General features: G+C 36.0%; 1 protein-coding gene and 1 long non-coding RNA gene across 20 annotated transcripts in view; both read right to left on the bottom strand.

Moving 5' to 3' along the window:
* Positions 1 to 25,693, bottom strand: part of LOC145227899 (NACHT, LRR and PYD domains-containing protein 3-like) — an 81,804-nt gene that overhangs the window by 24,299 nt on the left and 31,812 nt on the right. For 2 of the 17 annotated variants that reach the window (XM_080092848.1, XM_080092849.1), the window contains exons 11-15: positions 25,066 to 25,227; positions 24,323 to 24,484; positions 21,633 to 21,794; positions 18,440 to 18,592; positions 14,951 to 15,883 (exon numbers count right to left, since the gene is read on the bottom strand). The exons of 5 other annotated variants lie outside the window; for them this stretch is intronic. In XM_080092848.1, the coding sequence (XP_079948974.1) occupies positions 15,764 to 15,883; positions 18,440 to 18,592; positions 21,633 to 21,794; positions 24,323 to 24,484; positions 25,066 to 25,227 (759 nt within the window). In that variant the 3' untranslated portion in view covers positions 14,951 to 15,763. Of the gene's footprint in view, positions 1 to 111; positions 2,360 to 9,906; positions 9,926 to 14,950; positions 15,884 to 18,439; positions 18,593 to 21,632; positions 21,795 to 24,322; positions 24,485 to 25,065; positions 25,228 to 25,693 lie in introns of those variants that run through there. 10 more of the 17 variants (XM_080092834.1, XM_080092840.1, XM_080092844.1 and 7 more) reach the window with 10 other exon arrangements.
* On the bottom strand, positions 3,962 to 5,694 carry LOC145230638 (uncharacterized). 3 transcript variants are annotated; one of them, XR_013860710.1, is made up of 4 exons: positions 5,260 to 5,694; positions 4,840 to 4,974; positions 4,572 to 4,659; positions 3,962 to 4,270 (listed from the first exon to the last, which is right to left on the bottom strand). It is a non-coding gene; the product is annotated as an uncharacterized LOC145230638 (long non-coding RNA). The 3 variants fall into 3 exon arrangements; XR_013860711.1 differs by lacking the exon at positions 3,962 to 4,270 and adding an exon at positions 4,278 to 4,477; XR_013860709.1 differs by lacking the exon at positions 4,572 to 4,659.

The following is a 25,693-nucleotide window of genomic DNA, read 5'->3' as shown; positions in this document are numbered from 1 at the left end:
TGCGCTTTGTTATTAAAAATCTTATTAAAACAAACTTTTTGGTGCATGCAAACAAAAAAACACAACTTCCATTTTAGGAAAACACAATGAGCAAGATAGGTTTATATTTACCTGTATACTGAAAAGCTGCAAAATGATTTTTTTCGTTTCAACAATAAGACAATCCTGCCGTCTAAAATGTATTCTTGTCTTAAGCGGAAGTACACAACGAGCACTTACACTGGCACGGGCGGGGTAAAGTTAATGATTTACCTTGATTACACTCCTCATTAAAAAGTAAAAAATGCTCACTCAGCGTATTTATATTGAACAATAAAACACTTTGTCGGGGCATCAAAAGATATTTTTGTATTTGATATCTGGTACATCCACTTCCAGTCATTATACGAACCATTGATTGAGTATTAATAAAAACATGCATAAAATTGAAATCGACCCAACATGTTTTTGGTTTTTCATTCTTCAGTTCAGCCATTCTGCATTGTGCCCACTTGTGCCATATGTTGCAAAAACCAAAGGTGTTCACTTTCGACCTGCAAACTCTAAAACTAAGCCAATATGTAAGTTGGAAATAAATGGCCAGCAAATAGCAATAGCCAAATCTGTGCAATTCCTTGGGCTAACTATTCATGAAAGCTTGTCATGGAAAGAACACATGACATACATTTTACAAAAAATTAAAAGAATATATTACTTGACTATAAAAATAAGGCCTTTGTTAACAAAGCAAGCATTACATTGTATTTATCAATCACTTGTCAGAAGTCAAATAATGTATGGAATAACATGCTGGTATCATGGTAATATAAACCTTAAGAATAAGATTCAAAACATCTGCAACAAGTTTCTGTGCATGACCTATGGCTTTAAATATCAAAACCTGGAAGAATCATTGAAACATTATAAAATATTAACAAACGAGCAACAGTTTAAACTTGAGTGCGCAATGTATTTATACAATTACCAAAACGGTAGATTACCTGAAGCATTTGACAATTTCTTTCAACGAAAAATGGTAACCATTGGTGTACGTACTCGACAAACCGAAAGTGGTTATACTATACCCTTGTGCAGCAGCAGTACTATTCAACAATCCATTAAATATACAGGTCCTAAATGCTGGACAGACCTTAAATTTGATGTTGTTCCCACCTCGAAAAAAATATTTACAAAACAAGTAAAAAATACACTCCTGGAATAATAGCAGCCGGACAGCACCTGGACTTATTATCTTAGTTTGTTTACTCACTTATCACTGTTAAATTATTGTTTTTCAGATGTCCCCATTATATTAGTATTCCTTTGTTTGCCATGATGAGTTTTTTGGTGGGCACTGTCAAGCAACCATCTGAGAGCATGTGTTTTCATCCTGTGCACATTCACTGAACTGCATGTCTTACTAGTATAGTACATTTGTCAAATTAAAATCACTATTACTGTGTTGCCACACTGGTTTTGCTTTTTGCACACGTGTTTTTTGTCGCACTAGTTATCTTACTTGCGTTGTGAGGTGAATAATGATTCACCAGCAGCTATTACTGTTTTTACTGGTCATGCTTTTTATCATGACCAAGCACAATATTATTACACTGCTTTGGAAAACGTTCACTTAAAACCACTGTTCTTTTGTGTGATTTGTTGTGTATGCACCTAATAAAAAAGTCCCTGTGTTGTATCAAAAAACTAACGCTGCCGCTCGGAGCTTTTCTTTTTCAGTTACAACATCCGCAGTTCGCGACCCATCAACTATACAAAGTGTCACGGAATGGCAACAGCTCAGCTGATGAGGTTCCCCTACCCTTGTATCACACGAATCTATGGACTCATTGATCTGTTTTTTTTTAATTCCGTTTTTTTTCCTCTTTTGTTTTTTCTTTTTTATGTTGTACAACTTTCATGTTCAATCGTCACTATGTTTGTGCTGCACCCTTCCTTCCGGCGCCGGAAACTATCCAACAGGGTTTCTTTTGGTGGTTTCTTTTCCTGTTGAACCCCACCCTCTTTCCCTAACACGGGTGGTTAGATTAGGTCCCAACCTGGCTGGTTCCACCAACGTTTCCCCCCCAGTCTTGATGTCCCAATGCGCCAACCTCACCCTCCGTTGTGAGTCCCTGCCACATAACGCTATTAGTAACGGTGTAGCTGCAGCGCGTTTATCATCTTTCCACCAATTGTGCCCTTACCTTTGTCGCGCTTTATAACGTCCCAACGTTGCGCAGCTATTTCCGGCTTGGTGAATATTTTAGTGCAATTGTGCTGCTACGATTTGTATCACCGGCGAAATAAACTCAACTCAACTCAACTCAACCGTACATTTAGAAACCCGCGCATTTTTTGAAAGAAATTTTATCTGATGACTGATTCGATGAAACAGATTTTTTTACTCGACAAAATATACATGCGTAATTTTCAATGTAAAAAAAACACTTTAAAAGTCATAAACACGCGTTTAACTTTTCGCATAAAATATATCGGAAAAATATAACATTAAAATATACATTTGAGTAATAATAGTGAGTCTTAATAGTTAGTTAATCATGATAGATTCAGATTTCAGCAACTTCTTACGTTTTATATTACCAATCGTGGTAGAAGTTGTGACTCGTTACAGCGTGCTAGTAAACAGTAGGCTATGGATCAGTTAAGCTTTCATACGTAACTTTACGATCACAAAAGCAAACAAGGAAAAGCCTAAAGGTCATCTGAGCCACGCCAGAAATACATAACCGCAATGGTGGCATTACAAATGACTACATGTCATGGCAGAGTTTGTTGCTCGATCGTTTTTTAATATAGAGCCCGCTTAGTGTTAAAACAATATTCAGGCAGAAGTTATAACTATGCCACTAACCTTCGCCGATATTAGTCACAATGTGTACGTGTTACTTTATTGCATAGGCTACAAAAATATGCGTGTTACTTTATTACATCAACCTTGACTTTAGGGACAATGTCTGTTGCATGTCGGTACCTACCTCGCGCGCAAGATGAGCGCAAAAGAGGTGCGGGAGTAGCAAAAGATGTGTGTGATTGACAAACACAATAAGCGTCGCGCTAGCAGGCGGTCGGTGATGTCCAGTTAATACTTCTACCGATGTTCAGCGTTCAACCCAAGCGAAGACATCGAGAAACCCATGTTCATCGGGCGTCGTCGATTGCGACTTGTGCTAGCCTAAACCCACCCTCTTTGCTAAAAGGGTGGTGATTTTTTAGGGGTCCCCTCGACCAGTTCACACAACTCCCCCTGCCCCGAGTCGCATTACTCTCACAGTGCGCCAAACTCACAATCTCACAATGTGATATTCCGCCACATAACACTTCAAAGTGGTCCATCAACTGTGTCCACTTTTTGATGCAATTGTTGGTGTTCTTTTAATTTTGCTTGGGTGCAATTGTTGGTGTTCTTTTAACCAGCTAAATAAAGCCAATCAACAAACTCAACTCAACCGATTACAAACAAAACGAACATACCAATGGCTGCTAGACGGTCGTGTGGGGACGATGCCGATTTGTAGTGACGTTTTTTTCACGAGGACACAGACTGTACACAGACTGCGTATTCCGTCAACGTGCGTAAACGCATGCGAAAAACGGTCCGTAATCTGACGTTCGTAAACGGACCGAATTTACGTTCCGAATGTGGCTGCGGTGGGTGGTATACACAGGATCCGAACGATGCGACGTTTCGCTTGACTGCGTCCTACTCCAAATCAGTTGTTTGGCTGTTCGAAGCAGGAACACCGCTAATTTCATGAATTTGGGTTATCACCGTGGTGGTGGGATTTTAATATTACTGAACTCGAACACACCGACCAAAAAATGCAATTTAAAATGTTTACAATCAACATTATCTAACCTAACCTTCGCATAAACTCAACTCAACAATTCAACTCATTTGCTAGTAACAAACCTTGCTCAAATAAGATAGCAGTACAATGACATTGCCAGTGGAAAACAAATGTCACAAATATTTGCATTTTTTTCTTACATACACTTTTGAAGCAGACAAAATAAAAAGTACAAAGACACAGTGCACATGAGCAATATGTTTAGATGGTAAAACCAGGGATGAACAAACACTGAAAGGATTTTTTTGTGTATTTATACAGAATGCTTCATACTTCTGAAGAAATTCATTTGCTTTTCAAACCCCTCCTGGTACCCTCTTTTCGATTGCGTTTTCTTATTTTGGAAAGATAAAAGGCAATCCTAGCATCAGTAGGTGGCTTCTTACAATTTGGCAATGTGCTGGTTGTTGCCTGCTGGTCTCCTACAAATAACAAAAACATAAATGCAAAAATATATACAAATTAGTTTAGAAGTACTTTTGTTTACTCCACAAGCGCAATCTTTCATTTCATTTGAATTTTCTGGTTTGTTTCCATCTCTCATATTAAACACAAACCTTGGTTACAAATTACAATGAAGATGTGAAAAATAATACTATTTTTGATCAGAATTCTTTCCCTGCAGTACTCTGAAAGAATATTGTTTGAGTCCATGCCTTACAAACATAACACATATAGTAGGTTTATTACAAATATGAATCATAAATCATTTAATTTACATACCTGTGGTGTTGTGTATAAATCTTAAACCATTGGATTTCCTGTCTTTTTATATAGGTGTTTCATATGTCACCTTTCTTTCACAATTTTCCTGGAGAAAAAAGTAACAGGCAGAAGTCACATATACTTCACAAAATGTACATTTGATAAGCAGATTAAACCCTCCCCAATGTACAATAAAAAGTTGTCAAAACAATTTGTGGTAAAAACCACAAAATATCTATAACCATTAAAAATGTATCCACATTGTAATAAAAATTAGTTAAATTACCTGTTAAACCAAACTCTGCTGAAGATGAATTACAGGCATTTATAAGGTAGATTTCTCTCAACAGCAGGTTTCTCTCAAACATATTTTTCTTGTTAAACTTGATTTCTTTAGTTGATATTGCTCAATCAAAGGATTCTACAAATGAACATTTCATGATAACTTAAAGTGCATAATTCACAGATTGTTGCAGATACATCAACCAGTACTTAAGTGTATGTAAACAACAATTATGGACTTATGATTTCATAAGCAACATCCTAAATATTAATACAACATAGTTCCGAATTTCTAAACCCTGATGGCATATTTGCAGTTTCCTTTTTCTGAAACTTTGTGATCAATGACACTAACTGCCAGAACTTAGTTATGAACTGACTCTTTCCTGAACCCTTTGTTTCCCGATAAGCTATTGTTACTTACATTATTAGATTTTTGTATCCCGGTGTTGTTCTGCATTCCAGTCGTGTTCGAAGCCTGTCTTTTTGCCGATTTAATAATAAAACCTTGCATATTACTTCACTTCTATTTATCATTAGAAACAAGAGGGCTTCAAGTATTGTGATTTGATCAAAATAATTGATACTAATCAACCGATCTAGAAATATCTCTCAGTTTTGCACTATCACTACACCGAAAATCGCATGCGTACGTCCGAAAAAATAGAACATGTTCTATTTGTTCGGATGGCCTTGCGTTAACGTCCGTTTCGTCCGTTTTCGGACAAAACGCATGGTTCGCATTCTGTGTATACACGTCGACGGAAGGCGACGGACCGAAATTTACGCGCGTATACGCATGACGGACGAAAACGGACCGAAACGGATCCTGTGTACAGCCACCTTAAGTCTTAACCAGTGATGTACCGAATCGGCGAAATTTTGGTTCAGCCGAAACCGAATATTCGGCGGTTTTGCCGAATAAATTCGGCCGAATCAACCGAATCATTTATGACGTCACGCGAAGTCGTACGCTACGCGTTTGACATAAAAACATAAGTTTATCTACCAGGCAATTAGTGCGTAATAGTTTGATTCGTCCTCATTTCAGTTATGTGGGGTTTAACATAGCCTGAAGCATGATTTCCAACCCGACAATAAGTTGCTAATTAGTTATCTGCAGTTGAAAAAAACGATAATGTGTTAAAAATATATTAATTGACAGGATTTTCGTTGGCGCTAAGCAGAAAAGACACACTTAACGTTTAAAATGTGTCTTAACATCGGCTAGCTAGGGGGCATATCTACATTAAATCACACTTGATTTCATGTTACTTTATCAATCGTACTCATTTGTTTGTACAAATTTGTCGAGTTTAGTCAGCCAAGACTACCGCTTCAATTGCGAAATTTATTGCCTGCACAATTATAAATTCAACTCTCAGGCAATAAATGCGCTGCTGTACCGCAATTATCATACTCTATTGTTACGCATAAAAACGTAGAAACTTTCGTGTAAAATAAATGTCATTGTTATTTCGGTTAAGTGCTTGTTGTGTTGTTATTTCAGAAGCGACTTGACTTTCAACCGCTATTGTGACCAAGAGCAAAGGACATTCAAATTCACCATACTGACAGACACAGAATTTCAGCGATTGAGATGTCTAAAGACTGGAGACTATCCATCTCCAGAAACAAAACGTTACGCTCGAAATGCGATGATTAAATTCGATAATTGGTGTGGTGTAAAGTGAATGTTGTTTGTTTTTGAATGTATATGCTCATACTGTTTAAAATGTCTAATGCAGAAATTATTGTATTTGTGCTGTAATTTATGTATTGTTGAGCAGTTAATCCAGAACAGGGGCGGTTCGTGCTAGATATTTTCACCTAGTATTCCTACCACAACAATACAGATAACTTTCATGATACTTATTTTTTTATTCCAAAGTTTAAATTTTGTAAGTATAATTTCCGCCTTGATCGGCATTTTTTTCATTCAAAAAAAAAATTATGGCATTAATATGTTATCTATGGTGGAACTGCAGCTCCAGTTTCATGACGAATCGTGACGTTTTGCACTTGTGCGCATGCGCACTTGGAAAAGCTACATGCCGGGCGAAATAGGCGACTGCAAAATCCATAGAACAATTTCTGGGGATGCTGCTCCAATTTTTAGCCTTTATTGGACAAATATAAGTTGGCAATATATAGAAAAGCCACATTTTTAGTTTTCTAGTCATTGTTTTGTGTAGAAAAACAAGTAATACAAATCTTAATTAGCAACTCCATTGTGACGTAATAGTTGTTACGCAATAATGTACACGGGTGTAAACAGCAGACGGTATCAATGGGGAATTTTGTTTACTTGCACAGCGACAGGCCAAACTCAATAACATGCAGTAATAATGTGGCACAAAAACACAATTGACACAGACTCGAAATAAGCGGTTGTAAATACGGTAAAACACAACAACAGTATATAGAAAAAAATTATTAATTAATAGGTCGAAAAAGGTCGAAGTATTTCAATTGGACAACATTTAAGTAAAACTGGTTATAAAAATGACTACTAACTAACACACTTGCTATTCAGTCATTAATATGGTCATGTATCATTTAAGTACCTTACAGCCACAGTCAGCATTTTCAACATATTTCATTACACGTCACAGATTATAATTGCCACACAAAAAAATAGCCATGAAGCTTTTTATTTGTATCATAACTGACAAATTCAACAACCACATTACATTTGTGTCAGAACTTGTTTATTCAACATATTTTCTTAATTTTTGTGTACAACTATTAATTGTTTGTAAGTTTCTTAACTGCTAAACTTGCTGCTTTAATTGGTGGCAAATAGCTTATAATTCCTTTTTTGAAGTGCAATCTTTGAAAATTACAACACTCTCACTTAAATTTAAAACATATTATTAAACCTTGTGCTACTATTTTACAACCAAAATGAATCATAAAGCTATAGTTCAAGCAAAATAATTGATAGCTTCTTCCTTGATTTCCAAATGACAACCAAGAAACTGTTTTATTTTCTATTTAGTGCTATCACTGCAAGTGCAAGTCTTTTTGGAAATAATGGTGCTCCTTAGAAAAGTTTGCATCCTTTTCAGTGTTGACATCCTTTTCAAGAACCGTTTTGCCTTTGAGAAACTCACGGAAATTGCTGGCTAACTGGTTTTTCCTTTAAAAGTTTCAGTAACTTTTCTAACAACAGGATATGTTTGGTGGTCACTACTATCTCCCCTGTAGAATGTTCATTCTTAAGAAACATTTCCTGTGAAGCAATTTAGCAGCTACTGTTTAAAGAAACATAACATGTCCAAATTATATCAATACACAAGATTGCACTTGGTTGCAAATACTGTCCACAAGGTGTGTTAAGAAACCAAAACTTGAAATTGTCATCACTCAGGTATTTCAAAATTCCTGTTGCTTGTGCAATTGTTTGTTCTGCATTTAATATTGCCTGAATTTCAGTGAGGCATTTACCTTCACAGTCACAAAGCTATTTTTTCTTTGTTAACAAAACTAAAACTGAGTAGTAGTTCTTGTGGTTGCTTATTCCTGCATGACATATTTGGAATAGCAGATGTTATATCCCTGTTTTCTTAACTTTTTATTCAGGTTTTTATTATAAAGGTTAATCGTGACTTTTCAAAGTGTATGATGACTTTTTAATTCAATGATAACTGCAAAAACTGAAGCCCACTTACAGTCATCTTAAAAATTCACGACTAACCTTCAAACAAATAAACTAAAACATGGCAAAAAAATGTAGGCCTACTCACTGTCGAACTTAGAATATAGCAAACGGGTTTGGTTTTGGAGCACAATATAGACCCGGAACAGACAACACAACTACAGCATCCGGTTCACACGCTGCGTGATTGGTGGAGCTGCGCGAGCCGCAGCACCCAGTCGCCTATTTCGCCCGGCATGCAGCTTTTCCAAGTGCGCATGCGCACAATGGCAAAACGTCATGAAACGTCACGATTCGCCATGAAACTGGAGCTGCAGTTCCACCATAGATAACATATTAATGCCATAATTTTTTTTAAATGAAAAAAATGTCGATCAAGGCGGAAATTATACTTTTAAAATTTAAACTTTGGAATAAAAAAAGAAATAAAAAGAAATAAAAACAGTATCATGAAAGTTATCTGTATTGTTGTGGTAGGAATACTAGGTGAAAATATCTAGGGGGTGCTGCAGCTCCGCAGCACCCTAGCACGAGCCGCCCCTGACATTAAGTCAATGTATATGGGGCTTAGACTTTGCCGGAAAAGGGGCAAAACCAAGCTACAAACGCCCAACAACAGTTGCATGTTTACAGAAACTTAATTAGCGGATAAATTTTTATCTTCGGTTTATACTATCAGCTGCCAACATTTTGTTACCAATATAAAAAGCGCTGTATATTAAGCAAAATAATTTGACGTGGACAGACAGCCTTCCAACAGCTTTTGACAAATCTAAAAAGGCGCTTGTAAATGCTATACACTACTTAACACCCAAGTCTCGAGTCAAACACCGCTTTAGGTGTGGACGCTTCCCAGTTTGCTGTCGCAGTTTCAGTTGTGGAACAGCAAATCAACAACCTATGGAGACCTTTGGCGTTTTATAGTAAATGCATACGGCCATCCGAGTTTAAATACAAAACCTTAGACCGCAAAGTGCTGAATATGTATTCGGCTGTGCGCCATTTTAGATGTTTCTGGTAGGAAGAGTTTTTACCGCGTACACGGACCATAAATCATTCACATTTGCCATTAACAAAGCTACACATCCGTGGTCAGCAACGACACCTTTCATAGATTCAGGAGTACATTTAAAGCAGTGTCTTGATTAAAGTGTAACAACTGTACTACTTAATGATGACAGCAGTAGTTATTTAAATAAGCAAAACAAATAAAGCGGTTTCAAGGAAGTAAAACTACTTACTAGACTACTATAATCTGTTGCGCTTGCATTAGTGGTTACATTTTTTGACAACCTGTGATTTTTAATAAAACCTTGGGCACGCATTTGTCATGTTTATCTGGCTGTTTACAAAATTGTTGAAAGAATCGCGGTTTACGACTTTACCAGCCAATGTAATAGCTATTTTTACCTTTTGGGCATAACTTGACGTTTTAGAACTGGATCGCTCCAAATGGTTTGCTGTAAAAAGTATCAATTTCACTGTAATAAAACAAAAAAGCTATGTTATTTATGTTTTGCTTCATAAAACAACACCTTATTGCTGCACATTTTTCGTAGATGCGTGTGTTAAGAAATCAGTTCTTGCAAGATAACTCAAAACTATTTTGGGTAAGATATGATCTTTCGTACCTTTATATTGAATAAACACAAGCCTTATTTCATATTTAACTTGATGAAAGAACGCATATCGACACAACTGCACTTAGCAATCACCAAGCCGGAAATGCTTGCTCAATTAGGACTAAACGAGCTTCAGCCACACCGTATAACGTATACAACAACAACCGTTTACAGCAATGTAGCAGTGAGATAAATTTTTCTCATCGGTTTTATATCAGCTACCAACATATTGATACCAATACACAAAGCGCTATATATTAAGCAAGGATTTGACGTGGACAAACAGCCTTCAAATCGCTTTTGCAAAGTTAAAGACGCACTTGCTACACCCAAGTCTCGAGGCAAAACCCGCTTAAACGACACCTTTCATAGATTTCCGACCACTATTGTCAAACATGTTGATGGTAAAAACATGTTGTTGATGCACTTTTTAAATCTTCGCTCACAAGTGTTTCCACGAGTTTTGATTTCGATTATATAAATCATTAGCTGCAGCCTAGTAGGAAGCTCAAGACGAGACACAAGCTTATCGAAACTCTATTACTAAGCTGAGCTTCATATAAGCTTATATTGCTTATGACCACGAAGGAACCAGACCAGGGGTGCATAACTTGCGGTCGTACGGCCACAAGCGGCCGCATAGACAAGTTTGTGCGGCAGTAAACATGTTTATTAAAATATATGTACTGGCGTCCGTGACGTAAACAATACTCTTTTGCTAAATATTTTGAACTTCAAACTCCTCTAAACAGATTTTGTGGTACTTGAAAGAGTATTATTGACCAAGTAGCCATATGCGTCAGACTTTTTTTACCCCATAGTGTGCAGACAATGCGAAAAACAGGTACTAAAGCATCGCAATATAGATTGTGAAGTCATAAACAGTTAAGACTAATCGTCAGACCCTGCAGCTAAATCTGTGCATCAAGTTAGAAATTCATCTGGGCTTTTCAAGCGCCATTAGATGGGATATATATGAGATAATCCTATTTTGTACATTCGTAGTGTTAAAACAAAAACAAACAGAAACTTGGCGGACGTTATCGAAATAGGGATCTGCGAAGCGGCCGTCGTAGCGAAAAGGTTGTGCACCCCCGAACTAGACCTACCATTCTATGTGACATTTCTGAGAGAAACCCTCGAACAGTAATTCTGAAAGCTTGACTAAGACGTTTTTTTAATGCAATCCACGGACTGTCTCTCCCTTCCATACGAGCTACAAGCGACTTAATTGCATCAACTTTTTTGTTGCATTGAATGCGAAGAGATGTAAGTGCACAAGCGAAACAATGCTTATCGTGCCCAAGGTAAAAAATTCAGCAACGCATTCGTGTTCTATGGGCCGAATATCCACCCACAGCGCCACGTTTTAGTCACTTGAATATAAATATAATGTGACCCATGCCGCAATAACAATACACTTATCTTTTTACAATCGTCGTTGCAATCTTACACATGTGTTTCAAGGAAAGCAACGTAGGCTACACAGACAATCCATAACATGCCACAAATACATTGAGTACACTTCTTTTTCGCGGAATCCACATTCACTATGTTTAACAAAAGTGTAATGAAACCAAAATTTAAAGCAGTATCTTGATTAAAGTGTAACAACTGTACTACTTAATGATAACAGCAGTAGTTCTCTAAATAAGCAAAATAATTAAAGCTGTTTCAAGGAAGTAAAACTATTTACTAGGCTAGGCTACTATAGTCTGTTACGTTTGCATTAGTGTTTACTTTTTTTGCCAACCTGTGATTTAAAAAAAAACTTGAGCACGCATTTGTCATGTTTATCTGGCTGTTTACAAAATTGTTGAAAGAATCGCGGTTTACAACTTGACCAGCCAATGTAATAGCTATTTTTACCTTTTGGGCATAACTTGAGGTTTTAGAACTGGATCGCTCCAAATGGTTTGCCGTAAATGGTATCAATTGCACTGTAATAAAACAAAAAAGCTATATTATTTATGTTTTGCTTCTTAAAACAACACCTTATTGCTGCATATTTTTCGTAGATGCGTGTGTTAAGAAATCAGTTCTTGCAAAATAACTCAAAACTACTTTTGGTAAGATATGATCTTTCGTACCTGTATATTGAATAAACACAAGTCTTTTTTTTCAGTTTTGAAAACGAAAAGAGAAAATCGAAAGTCCTGCCACCTGAAATGTTCTTCTGTCGAAAGAGTTTGAGTTGAGTTTATTTCACTTGATGAAAGAACGCATTTCAACCCAACTGCACTTAACAATCACCACGCCGGAAATGCCTGCTCAATTAGGACTAAACGAGCTTCAGCCATACCGTATAACGTATACAACAATTACAAAAAATGCGTTTATACTGGCAGAGACGCGGTTATTATATGATTTACTTTAAACACCAAACGTGTTGCGATTTAAAGTCATTATGTGGAGTAAGTCCGAACCCTGGGTCCGAACCCTGCAATAACGGCGCACCACCAGAGCCAAAGATACCGCGTACTAGTTTAATTTTGGGCGCTGCAACTTTATTGAAACTATAAAACCAACATGAATAAAAGATTTCTATATGTGTATTTCTATAAAATACAAAAGTACGTGGCGACCTTCAGCCAACACCTCGCGTTACCCGCGCCACCCAGAAAAAAGGCTCTTTTACAAAGCAGAAGGTTGCTTCTGTCCTGTATAGTACCTAATTGGCAAAGCAGCGCAACTCGAGTAGCCCTACAGGCAAAGGAAGGGAATGCTAATAACGTGCCACAAACCAAATAACACAAGACATAAGAAATGCGCGTGAAAGTGCCAAATCAGGAAAATCAAGTGCACAAAACAACATAATTGTGCATGACCAAAATATTTGGTCACATTATGCAACTTTGATGTTGAAAAGAGAAATTAGCGCAATCTGACTACACGAAAAATAACTGCGACAAACCAATACCGCAAGAGGATACGTATTATTGGAAACGTTGCAGATAATATACAGTATAGCTTAAACAAAACACCACACACGAAAGACTTGCTTTTCAGCAAGAGAATCTTCGAGCAAACGTACGTGCACTGTGTTGTTTACGTTTTTAAGCTAACTGATTTGTCAGTTAATGTTGGAATGAACGGCCCAAATAAACGTAAAAAGCGACATGCTTTATTGTTCAAACTGTCAGTTTCTTACATCTAACATGATTATTTATTTTTTAATGAGAAGGTAATGTGTTTAAACAAGCAAATAATAATTGTAATACGAAATGAAGAACAAAGGTTTTATGATAGTAATGAGATTGAGGCGTGTTTTGTGGATTTTCGGATTGACTGATTGTGCACCAATAGTGTAGAGCAGTGTTTCCCAACCTATGGGTCGCGACCCAAAGTTGGGTCGCCTGAACATTCTGTTGGGTCGCTTGTTTTAGTGACAATAAGAACATCTACTTTTTGATTTCGCCTTGTAGCGTTATTTTTATATATTTCCCAAGACTTTAAGTTGTTGCCCAACAATAATTTCATCACAACTTGTCGTGATAATGGTTAAAACTGTTTGTGACGTCATAATTCTTCGATTCAGCTCTAAGTCCGGGTTAAATGAAACTGTTTGGTCGAAAACAACAACACTATTTGTTCGTTATAAGGTTATTGATTTGCTGCACTTGCGTAGTAATTTTTAAAAAGCTTTCCGAATTTACAGACAAAAATTCAACTAAAATAGCATGTCCATGGGTCGCGAGAAACCACTAAACAAAATTTTGGTAAGTATTTGGGTCGCGTCAAAAAAAGGTTGGGAACCACTGGTGTAGGGTGATCTTAAGCTTGTAAAGTCTTTGAGCTGTCTGTGAAAGCTTGAAGAGGGTCTAGTATCGTAAACATATAAACACAATAAAATGACAAGCAAGTTTTGACTATGCGGCGATAGCCTTTCAGTAGAATCAAACTGTCATGTCAAATATTGCTAACGGACCAAACAAAAATATATGTATAAAAATATAAGTTAGCATGCAATAAAGTGTAGGTGTCCTACCCTAAAGTTCGAGGACTTAGCACAAGACTGCGGAGCGCTGTGCCCGTCACCGCGTATCTCGTGATTCTTCGTTAAAACTATCTGGCGTTGATGACGGCTAATTAAGTCGTCTCAAAGCAGTTTGTCTGTGGAGAACTATGCCCCCTCTACTCCGTACAGACTGTGGGGTAAAACATAGTAGACGAACATAAAAATAATGGCTGCCTTGAAAAGTCGAACGATATTACGAAAGAGTTTGAAAGAGAAGATAAGTGAAATAGTGTATTGGTTGGTATTTTCCAGAATTATTTTGTTTGCATCGAGAGAAGTTTATATTTTCCACAGACTGCTTCCAAGGGGGGTCGTGGTTTTGCACCCACTATGAATAGAATAGAAGATACAACTCAAGAAAAGGCTGGCTCAAAGCCTTAAACGCATTAGGGTTAAAATCAGAGTTCGTGGTCTCTTCTGAGACAGAAAACGAGACGTCGACCTTACTATCACAGAATAAAAGTAGGCCACTTATTAAAAATGCAGCACAATACCACCAAAACAACCAAGGTGAATTAAAATGTCTGCAGCTTATGAATTAAAATACTTATAAATGCACCAACCAACATATTAGCAAACACCTGCACGGTGTTCTTTAGTAAGTAAAAGCCCTTTCAGTAAGTAAAGCCCAAAACTAATGTACCACAATTGTAAAATTATCACCTTTAAAACAGATGTGTTGATAAATTCTGACTTAATTTAAAAAACATAGTTTCATTTTTACATATTAAAATTCAGTTAAGTATGCACTTTCAAAACTTTTTAACACCAAAATGCTACAATCTTTTTAAATATTAAAAATGACTTAAAAAAATGATGTTTGCATATTTTATTCTAAAAATCACAGTAAGCGTTGAAGACTTCACATCTTGGGCATAGTACAATGATAAAAGTAAAAATGGCACATTTGGAAAACATATTTAGAACACAGGCATTTTATGCATTTTTTTAGCACCCATGATCAATAATAAACATTCATTAACATGTATAAACAGAATAAACATATATTTCAATAAAAGACTATTAACAAAATATACAATGTGGTACAAAACACAATGACCATATAGCAGGTCAGGGTTACTACTCTGTAAATGGAAGCAATACTAGTTTGTACAGGAGAACAAAGTAGCAATACAATACTTCACCTTATGCAATCACATGACAATTTTAGTGGAGTCCTTAGAAGCAGAAAGATCAGTGGGTGTTACCCAGAGCCTTAGGTTTCCATGCAACCATTGAAGATATAAACCTTATGAATTGAAAAGTGACAACAAACACAAGAGTAGTGGAACCAAGTGCCGATGAGAGAGTTTAAATAAGGACAATTAGGCCAAGGAATCTTGCAGAACATGTGCAGGTTTAAGTGAATTATTTTCCCCTTCTTAAGTACAGTACACATCTTCAGGCAGTGTTTTTTTAAGGTGTTTTGAATTTTTTTTTTCAAATTTCTCCAGCGGTTTCCCAAAATTTTCTCAGTAGCCTAATAAATAATTCATTTAAGCAAATATGGCTATTTTTTGGTATTTCAATGAAACACTTTTTCAATGAAACACTTGCCATCTCTTAAAACTACTTAGCGGTCACCCAAACCAAACCTTAAAAAAAACCTGTCTTCAGGTACAAAAAATTAGCTGATCTGGCACCGCTTCTTTTTTAGGTTTGTAACAACAGGCGCCATCTCATCACTGCTTGCACTTGTTTCAGAAGCTTCTTCAAATTCAGAGTCAAGCCCCCAAATCTCACGTTTCTGCAAAATACACACAGGTAACACTTTGGTTATAATATGTACAAACAATTGCCATAATAGCTATCATGCAAAAATTGGCAAGTTGTAAATAACAAATACAGTTAATCAAAGGTTCATGCTATTGATTGTTCCTACAAGGTTGGGTAAGCGCTTTTCAATTCTTAGTGTACATATGAATATTGCAACACAACAGTTTAATTTGTAATAAACTTAACAGTAAACATTACCCAGTAAACACAACAGTAACAGTAAACATCATCAAATTATTTTTCTCACAAAAAGCACAAAAATTTAAGCCTCTTTTACATCTAAAATTATTAAATGTGCTAATATTGTTCAAATACTCGCCACAAGTACATTACTGTTAGCAATAGTTACCAACCACACATTAAACATGTTTGTATAAATTTTTGACATAACAAACTTTGTTAAGCAAACAGGAGTTTCATGTAAAAAAAGGTGATGTATTGAAAGTATAAGTTCATATTGGAGATACACCACTGGCAATAAAAAAAATACAAGAGTGAACCTGACATTTTGTCAAAACTTTTAGTGACCAGATTGTGTGATGAGACATTACAGATTTGGTAAGTAGCAGAAAGTAGAACAAACTGAGGGTGGTTTGTTTAGTAAAATAAAGTGGAAATTTCTTGCCAAGCAGGAGTTGCATGCACAACCACCTTGTGCTTGCAGTCTAACTTCAACCCGGTTACATTTCCCAGCGCAATAAACCTAAAGCAGTATTTCTACACACATTGGAATCAGGTGAGTTAATTTCAGCCTCTCATACCACACAGTAATATTATGTCAAAAAACAATGTTTATTTAGTAAAGGTTTGGTGGTAAACTATAATTTAACTAGAATGGTGGCTTTCTGATATACTTCCATTTTATATATTCTATACGATATTTACCAATTTACTATACACATCATTTGATCTACACATATGATTGTTTTTGTAAACAAAAACTAATGGGTCCCCACACGCGTGTTTGTGCGGATTTACGGTAAACAAATGTTGCGGTGATTTTTAAATTCTTGAGAACAAATTTTTAGAAAGCATTAATCCAAATTTGTTTGTATTTTTTTCACTATTATTGTCGTATAATTACAAAAACATTAAAAAGGAACGAAACAAATACTTTCAATTTAATCTCTTGCTTTGACCCAGATATTGTCGCCCAAGGTCGGGTTTTAGACACAATTTTTTTCTAGAAAGCTGTAACAGTTGTGTAACAGACACTTTAAATTAAAAAGCGATTTGCTGCCAGCGTATACATAACAAATTGTTTTTCATTTAACTTTGTTTCGCAAAACGAGTACCATTGACCTGTAGTAACCTTTAGGGTGCACACACCAAAGAACTGTTTGACCTTTTGACACCGTTTTCAATAGCACGCCGTCCTTGCTGTTCAACAACACCGTTTGACCTAATTTATACATGCCTTGAGTATTTGATTCAAAAAAAAAACCGCTACGTTATGACGATAGAAAGTTCCGAACTGTGTTAGTAATACATACTAATTGGCCTTAAGTAACCCGTGATCATGCAGCGGCCAACCTGACAACGAGCATTTAAAAAAACTTTGTCTTGCAAAAAAGTCAGGTTTATTTTTTCATATTTAGTTTGATTAACAAAGTTTTGCTTGACATATACGAAACCGAAGCACCCTTATTAGGTTTAAATCGCGTCATATGTGTGAAACCTTTGCCAAAACTGAAAATGTGAGTAATAACTTAATAAAACGACATAGCATTGCTGTGCAAAACAGCTGATTTCTATTCACCGAAACGACGTGTCGTAAAACGGCTGTCCGACGTCAAGCTGAGTCCTCCCGCTCTGCCCTATTATTCGTAAACGTACTCTCTTGGGGCTTCTGCCTACAGTGTCTTTCTTGACCAAACGAGCGTTAGACACATTTACGTTTCGAGAGCCTGCGGGTGTGTCTCTGGGTCATTCGGGGTCAAACTTCTGGAGGATCAAGTTCAGATTAATAACTAACATATATCCAAATTTGAATCAATTTGAAGCACTCTTTCTTTACCAAACGAGCGCTACAAACGAGCGTTTAAAAATTTTACGTTTTGGGGGTCTGTGGGTGAACCGCTGGGTCATTCGGGGTCAAATTTCACGGGGACCAAACTCGGAGTAATAACTAACATCTGTCCAAATTTGAAGCATGCTTTCTTGACCAAACGAGCGTTTAAAAATTTTACGTTTTGGGGGTCTGTGGGTGAACCGCTGGGTCATTCGGGGTCAAATTTCACGGGGACCAAACTTGGACTAATAACTAACATCTGTCCAAATTTGAATAAATTTTAAGCACGCTTTCTCGACCAAACGAGCGTTACAAACCAGCGTTAGACAGAAAAAAGAAAAAAAAAAAAAGAAAAAAGAAAAAAAGAAAAAAAAAATACGGACAAAAACAATATGTGTCCCCTTCAGGGAAGGGGACCCATAATGACTGGTTTATTCACCTGGTGTATGAAATTGTTTCCATGTTTCCAGTGTATGAAATTGCTGTTTTATTGGAAAACTGTCAAGCTGTACTCACCCATTTAAGGTTGGCTTCCCATAAAGCTTTTGCACCAACTGAAGTGATGTCACAGTTTCTAAGGTCAAGAACTTCAACTTTGTTTAAACATCCAGTCAGAGCAATTGCCCCTTCATCACCAAACTTGTTCTTTGAAAGGGCCAAAAATGTCATCTAAAAACACATTTGCAGGCAAATTACAATATATATACATAAAAATGTGACAAATGCTATGTTTTGGTGGTGTTTTTACATAAATACACAAATTTCAAAAAGAATAGTAATAACTAGTGATGTACAGAATTGTCAAAAATTCGATTCGCCAGAAACCATCTATTCAGTGATTTTTGCCGAATAAGTTCGGCCAAATCAACCGAATAATTTATGACATCACAATCGAAGTCATACACTGCACGTTTGACATAAAAATCTACGTTTTTCTACCAGGCAATTAGTGCAGAATAGTTGTACTTCGTCTTCAGTTTAGTTCTGTGAGGTTTAACATTGCCTAAACTCTAAATCATGATTTCCAATTTGTCTGCGGTGGGAAAAATGAAAATGTGTTAAACAAATTATAGAGAATATGTAGAATATTGTGGAAATTGTCTAAATTTTATGACATTGTTTAAAACAGGGGTTCTTAAACTGGGGGGCGCGCCCCCCTATGGGGGCGGGAAGGGTTCGCAATGGGGGCACAGCACATTATGGAAGCAAAGTTTTCACTTGCAAACAATTGTAAATGAATAAATTACGTCGGAATTACGTCGGCACTGATTTCGCACTTATTGTTTAAAGTAAACGCTTCATTACTCAGAAATGGATTATTTTTTTGGTCTTTTTAAAAACTCATTTAAAATCTGTTAAATTGTATAGTTAGTCTCATCTTACAAGGAATGTTTGTATATTACGTCACAAGTAACACAATAAGGCAATTGTTTGCGCACAATTAACTCTTTTTGTTTTGTCTGTGACGTAATAAACTGGCTTTGGATCAATCCTGGGCGTTGCAATCCTATGAAAGTCGGTAATATTAATTTTACATGCCGTAACACTAAACTTTCGTAAGGAGTAGATTAATTTTTGACAGTAACAAAGTTATCAATACGTTTTGGCAAACCTAAGAAATGGGATCCCGAGCTGTAGTTTGGTGACCCCTGTACTATATAGTCGGCTGCACATTCTTTATTTGTTGCAATTTCGCTTTAGAGATTGCCTTAACTTTGAGTGAATCAACAATTTCAGGGCAACATATGCATAGTTTACAAGAATACTGGCAACGTGGCTCTGCACGTGCGCAAAAAACTTCTTTTCACAACTTATCAGTGTTGAAGTGGCTTTTTCTAACGATTGGAACTAACTTGACAGTAGCTTAAGGCGGACCTACGATGTATGTTGTTTTCAAAAAAACACAAGACAAGCATCATCAGTGCTCACGTTTTTTAGGGGGCCGTGATAATATATAAATAGTGTCAAGTGGGGCACGACCCAAAAAGTCTAAGAACCCCTGGTTTAAAAAGTTAACCGTTTTTAGGGGGCTAATGGAGTAACTGGGGGGACTGCAGGGCAAAACGTGACAATCTACACCTAAAAATGAAATATTGGTGGGCTTCTTCACCTAAAAATGAAAATAAGGTGGGCTTATAGGGTAAACACAGCCATGGATGATGTATTTTACAAACAGACATTGTTTAAAAATTAACCAATTTTACGAGACTTATAGGTTAAATGTTTGGACTACAGGGCAAAACACAATAAAAGCTTTAAATACCAAATTTAACAAACTCTCCAAAATTCATTCAATGTGGATATTGTTCAAAACATTCACCCATTGTAGAGGGCTAGTGGGGAAATATTGGGGGCTGCAGGGTAAAACACAAAAGCAACACCTTTAAATAGCAAAATGAACAAACTGTGCAAATTTGGACATTGTTCAAAAATTTACCATTTCAAAGGGCTAGACCAGGGGTGTGCAACCTTTGTTACTGTGGGGCCAAATACAATTGCCAAAATTAGAACGCGGGCCGCACCTGTGTATCAAACAAGGTGATTTTTCTTCGTTGCTTCTCTAATATGCTTAACTACAAATAAATTCGCATTTGATTCCAGCCACAAATTGCCAAGTCGCAGAAAAATAGCATCTGGCGCATTAATCTGCTTAAAAATATGGAATAGTTGGACTTATTTGCCAGTACATTTGAAATCCAAATGTCTCTGCGGGCCGCACAACCTTTAACAAAGGGCCGCATTTGGCCTGCGGGCCGCAGGTTGCACACCCCTGGGCTAGACCAGTGTTTCCCAACCTATGGGCCACGACCCAAAGTTGGGTCGCCTGAACATTCTGTCGGGTCGCTTGTTTTCGAATATGAGCATCTACTTTTTGACTTCGCCTCGTGGCGTCATTTTAATATTTCCCAATGCTTTAAATTGTTGCCCAATAATAATTTCATCACTTGTTGTGATAATGGTTAAAACTCTTTGTGACGTCATAAAGTGATGTGTTAGTTCACAGTGGAGCATTGTCTGGCTAATATTTCTTTCATTCAGCTCCAAGTTCAGGCTAAATGAAAATGTTTGGTTGAAAAAAAAACAGTATTTGTTCGTTATAAGGTTATTGATTTTCTAAGCTGGTGTAGCAATTTTCAAAAAACTTTCTTTATTTAGAAACAAAAATACAATTAAAATAACATGTCCATGGGTCGCGAAAAAACACTTAACGAAATTTTGGTAAGTATTTGGGTCGCAGTAAAAAAAGGTTGGGAACCACTAGGCTAGACAATGTTTCACAAAATATTGGATATATATGTGCAAGAAAACAAGCACAATTATAAGAAGTGGGGGAGCTATCAAGACTGGCCAAACACTAACAAAATTTCCTCTAATTCAATGTTAAGACATTCTATTGTTATTTCTTTGTCTATACTTTGTGCACTCATATTGCATGAAGTTATCATTGCTGTGGTGGTAAGTTTTTCAACATAAAATATATTTGCTCTGTCACATAGGAGATATATTATGAATCAAGTATGTTAGTCTTAGCTGTAACTATTTAATATTCGACACTGAATGCAGTACTGGTTTGTGACAACACCATTTAGCAAACAGTTATATGTTTTACGACTTACACACATGCATAAAAATTATGTTACAAACATGTATGTTAACTTTTATTTTAATCTTACATAAACATTTTTTAAACAAACACAAATCTACATACTGGTTCATCCTGAAATTTTGTCTCATTGGTCACAATCTTCACCTCATCAGCATTCATTCCACAGTTGTCAAGGTCAAGTCTTTTTGTTTTATGAACACATTTGGCAATCATTGGAATAATTTCCGAGCCAACTTTATTGCCACCAATACTAAATGTTTCCATCTGTAAATGCCAATTTTTACACATTTTTTTAAAAACTGAAGCAGAAATATGTCCTATTTAAAGATTTACTTCAAATACCATTCTTCTACTTACAAAAACAGGTCCTGATTTTTTAAGCAAATATACATATTTCAGTGGGCAGAAATTAATGTGTATATGTTGCATTCATTTTTTAACATTTGGAAACAATTTGGTGAAAAGCTTGAAACACATTTCATCAATTTAATTCCAGTATAAAAACTTTCTTCTGTCAGCAGTGAATTCTTGCCTCTTGCCAAACAGACAATAAACTATGTGACCTTTTACAGGGTTTGGTAAAATGCATTTGGTTGTTTTGTTTAGCAACTACATTTCGGTATGGAAATCAAGTATTGTATAATATGTTCTTTCAAGTCAATGCCGACATATAGACAATCACCTCCAATTCTTGGGTAGAACTAGAAGAGTGGCTTTCTGATATACTTACATTTTATATATTCTATACAATATTTACCAACTTACTATACACATCATTTGATCTACAGATATGGTTGTTTTTGTAAACAAAAACTAATGGGTCCCCACACGCGTGTTTGTGCGGATTTACGGTAAACAAATGTTGCGGTTATTTTTAGATTCTTAAGGACAATTTTTTAGAAAGCATTAACCCCAAAATACTAAAAATTTGTTCGTATTCTTTTTGCACTATTATTGTCATGTTGTTACAAAAACATTAAAAAAACGTAATAAATACTTTAATTTAATCCTTTGCTTTGACCCAGATATTGTCGTCCAAGGTCGGGTTTTAAACACAATTTTTTTAGAAAGCTGTAACAGTTGTGTTACAGACACTTTAAATTAAAAAGCAATTTGCTACAAGTGTATACGTAACAAATTGTTTTTCATTTAACTTTGTTTCGCAAAACGAGTACCATTGACCTGTAGTAACCTCTCAGGGTGCACACGCCAAACGACTGTTTGACCTTTTGACACCGTTTTCAATAGCATGCCGTCCTTAGTGTTAAACAATACCGTTAAGCCTAATTTATACATGCCTTGAGTATTGATTCCTAAATTGATTGTCAAAAAAAACGCTGCATTATTACGAAAGAAAGTTCTGAACTGTGTTTGTAATACCTACTAGTTGACCTTGAGTAACCCGTGATCATGCGGCGGCCAACCTGACAACGAGCATTTAAAAAAACATTCATCTTGCAAAAATGTCAAGTTTATTTTTTCATCTTATTTTGATAACAAAGTTTTGCTTGACATATACAAAATCGAAGCACGCTTATTAGGTTTAAATCACGTCATAGGTGTAAAACCTTTGCCAAAACCAAAAATGTGAGTGATAACTTAATAAAACGACATAGCATTGCTAAAAACAGCTGATTTCTAATCACCGAAACGACTTCTCGTAAAACGTCTGTCCGGCGTCAAGCTGAGCCCTCCCGCTATCGTAAACCAGTGAGTTATTCTCTTGGTACTTCTGCTTACAGTGTCTTTCGTGACCAAACGTGCGTTAGAAACATTTACGTTTTGGGGGCCTGTGGGTGAACCGCTGGGTCATTCTGGGTCAAACTTCTGGAGGATCAAGTTTGGATTAATAACTAACATATGTCCAAATTTGAATAAATTTGAAGCACTCTTTCTTTACCAAACGAGCGTTACAAACGAGCATTAAAAAAATTACGTTTCAGGGGCCTGTGGGTGAACCGCTGGGTAATTCGGGGTCAAACTTCTGGAGGATCAAGTTCAGATTAATAACTAACATATGTCCAACTTTGAATAATTTTGAAGCACTCTTTCTTAACTAAATGTGAAACGCGTATCACAAACCAGCGGTAGACAGAAAAAAGAAAAAAATACGGACAAAAACAATATGTGTCCCCTTCTAGAAGGGGACCCATAATAAGCACTTAACAACTTAGACAAATTAAACTACATTGCTTTATCTGATGTCTTTCTACTAAGACATCATTTGCAGTTAAATAAATATGATATTAAGTATGGTGTAACCTTCGTTGATGCACGAAGCCACTGCTTAATATCATACGCTATGCAGAGCAGGCTGGTAAATCTGTCAATTCTGCCTAGCCTGACCCAACTGTCTAGCTTAAACATCGGTGTTTTCAGATACACTTCATTATGTTGTAGGGAAGGGTAAATCTTTGAAAATTCACACTGGATATTTAAAGGTTCCTATACATTTACATGTGTAAAGTTAAATGCATTTGAACCACTGCTTCTTGACAAGAACCAAGTAAGAAGCTTGCATTACACAGAAAAAAAGATGCAATGAAAAATACATCCAATAACAATACACGTTCTATTTAGAAAAGATTACCTATATTTAAACTGACATTTTTTATGAAAAAACTTATGCTGTCTCCAAATATGACACCACTGAAAACAGAAAAAGTCAAATAATTTGCATGAATTTAAATATGACATCTTTATTTTGGGTAAATGTTGCTGCATTGTCAGGTGGGTTGGAACTTAATGTTTCAAAATTTTTAATTCTTTTAATAAATTAATATTTCACTCACTTGGTGGTCCAACTTCAAAATAGCAAGTAAAAATGGTTTCAAGCAAGTACCAGTCAAATTGCAATTATCCAACCACAGTTGACTGATATTGTGGACACAAGTTGACACTTCATTGACACCAATCAATCCAATGTTGTTATCCGTTAGATCGAATATATTCATCTATAAAAGAACAAACAGGCATGTAAGTGCCAGAAAGATTTCAAACATGCAATCAGCTTTTTGCTTACAACTGTTTACCTATAAATAAGTGTAATATTAAAGCAATAGGCATTTCTTCTTTTGTAATAAAAAAACATGAAATGTATGTTAGAAAATTTTAACATGCAGTAAATGTATTGTGATGAAAGCATATGATATTGACCACAAAAACAGTTTAGTGATTGTTACATTGATGCTTTACTGACAACTAATTATTGAATGAAATGATACATTGCAAAAGTCTCATATAGCTGTTGTATCAGGTTACACAGTACTGGACATGATCAAGCAAACAATTCAAGCATTTCTTAACAGAATATGTCAGTAAAATTTGATTTATTTCTCCAACTACATTGTGCTGTAGGTGTTAATCGAAACACCTTAACACAAAGTTGTTTTAGCACAGTCAGTTTTTTAGCTCTTACATATGGACAGGGCCGAAATGTTTCATTTATTTCTTATTAACAGAAACTGGAACAAGACTGGTAAAAGCAAATATGTCCTTCTTATTTATAAAAAAACCATTTGTATCATCAACTTACTGGTTTTTGTCGTTTAAAAATTTCCTGACATATTTGTTTTAGACTGTCACCACTGACTGAACAATCGCGCAAGAACAACCCATCAATTTGATGAACACTTGGTGGCAAACTTTCCAAAGCATTTTGTGACAGCTCATTATAACTAAAGTCAATCAAATCCATCTATAGAACAGTTGTTATGTAACACTTAAATTATTGCCCACACTTAAATTATAAATTATTGAAAACATTAAACTAGTTTTAAAACCTATCTGCAAATATATTTCTACTACATTTCCACAAAACGATTTGTAAAATGTCCTCTGCAATTTGTGGCAAGTGGCCAAATACATTTGTTACAGATAAAAACAAAATAATTTGTTTTAGAACACTGATGCAAAGAATATCACAAAGCTGTAAAAGTCAAAAAGTATTTTGATGTATTAGACATGGTCCATAGTGAGAAATTCTACTTTCTTTAGTTATATAATGTATTTTTGTGCACATATTTAGTCTGTTGCAAGAGCTATAGAAACTAAACAGGAAACTATGTTTCAAATAACCTGGCATAGTTAATTTTTATTACAACACTTGACTACGCACTTTATTTGACTAGCAAGTTACAAAGCATGCAGGTATATACACATAA

The sequence above is a fragment of the Phallusia mammillata genome, chromosome 5, assembly GCF_965637545.1.
Source record: "Phallusia mammillata chromosome 5, kaPhaMamm4.hap1.1, whole genome shotgun sequence".
NCBI classification, from domain to species: domain Eukaryota; kingdom Metazoa; phylum Chordata; class Ascidiacea; order Phlebobranchia; family Ascidiidae; genus Phallusia; species Phallusia mammillata.
The sequence above is the reverse complement of the archived record's forward strand: the minus strand, read 5'-3'. Positions and strand labels throughout refer to the sequence as shown.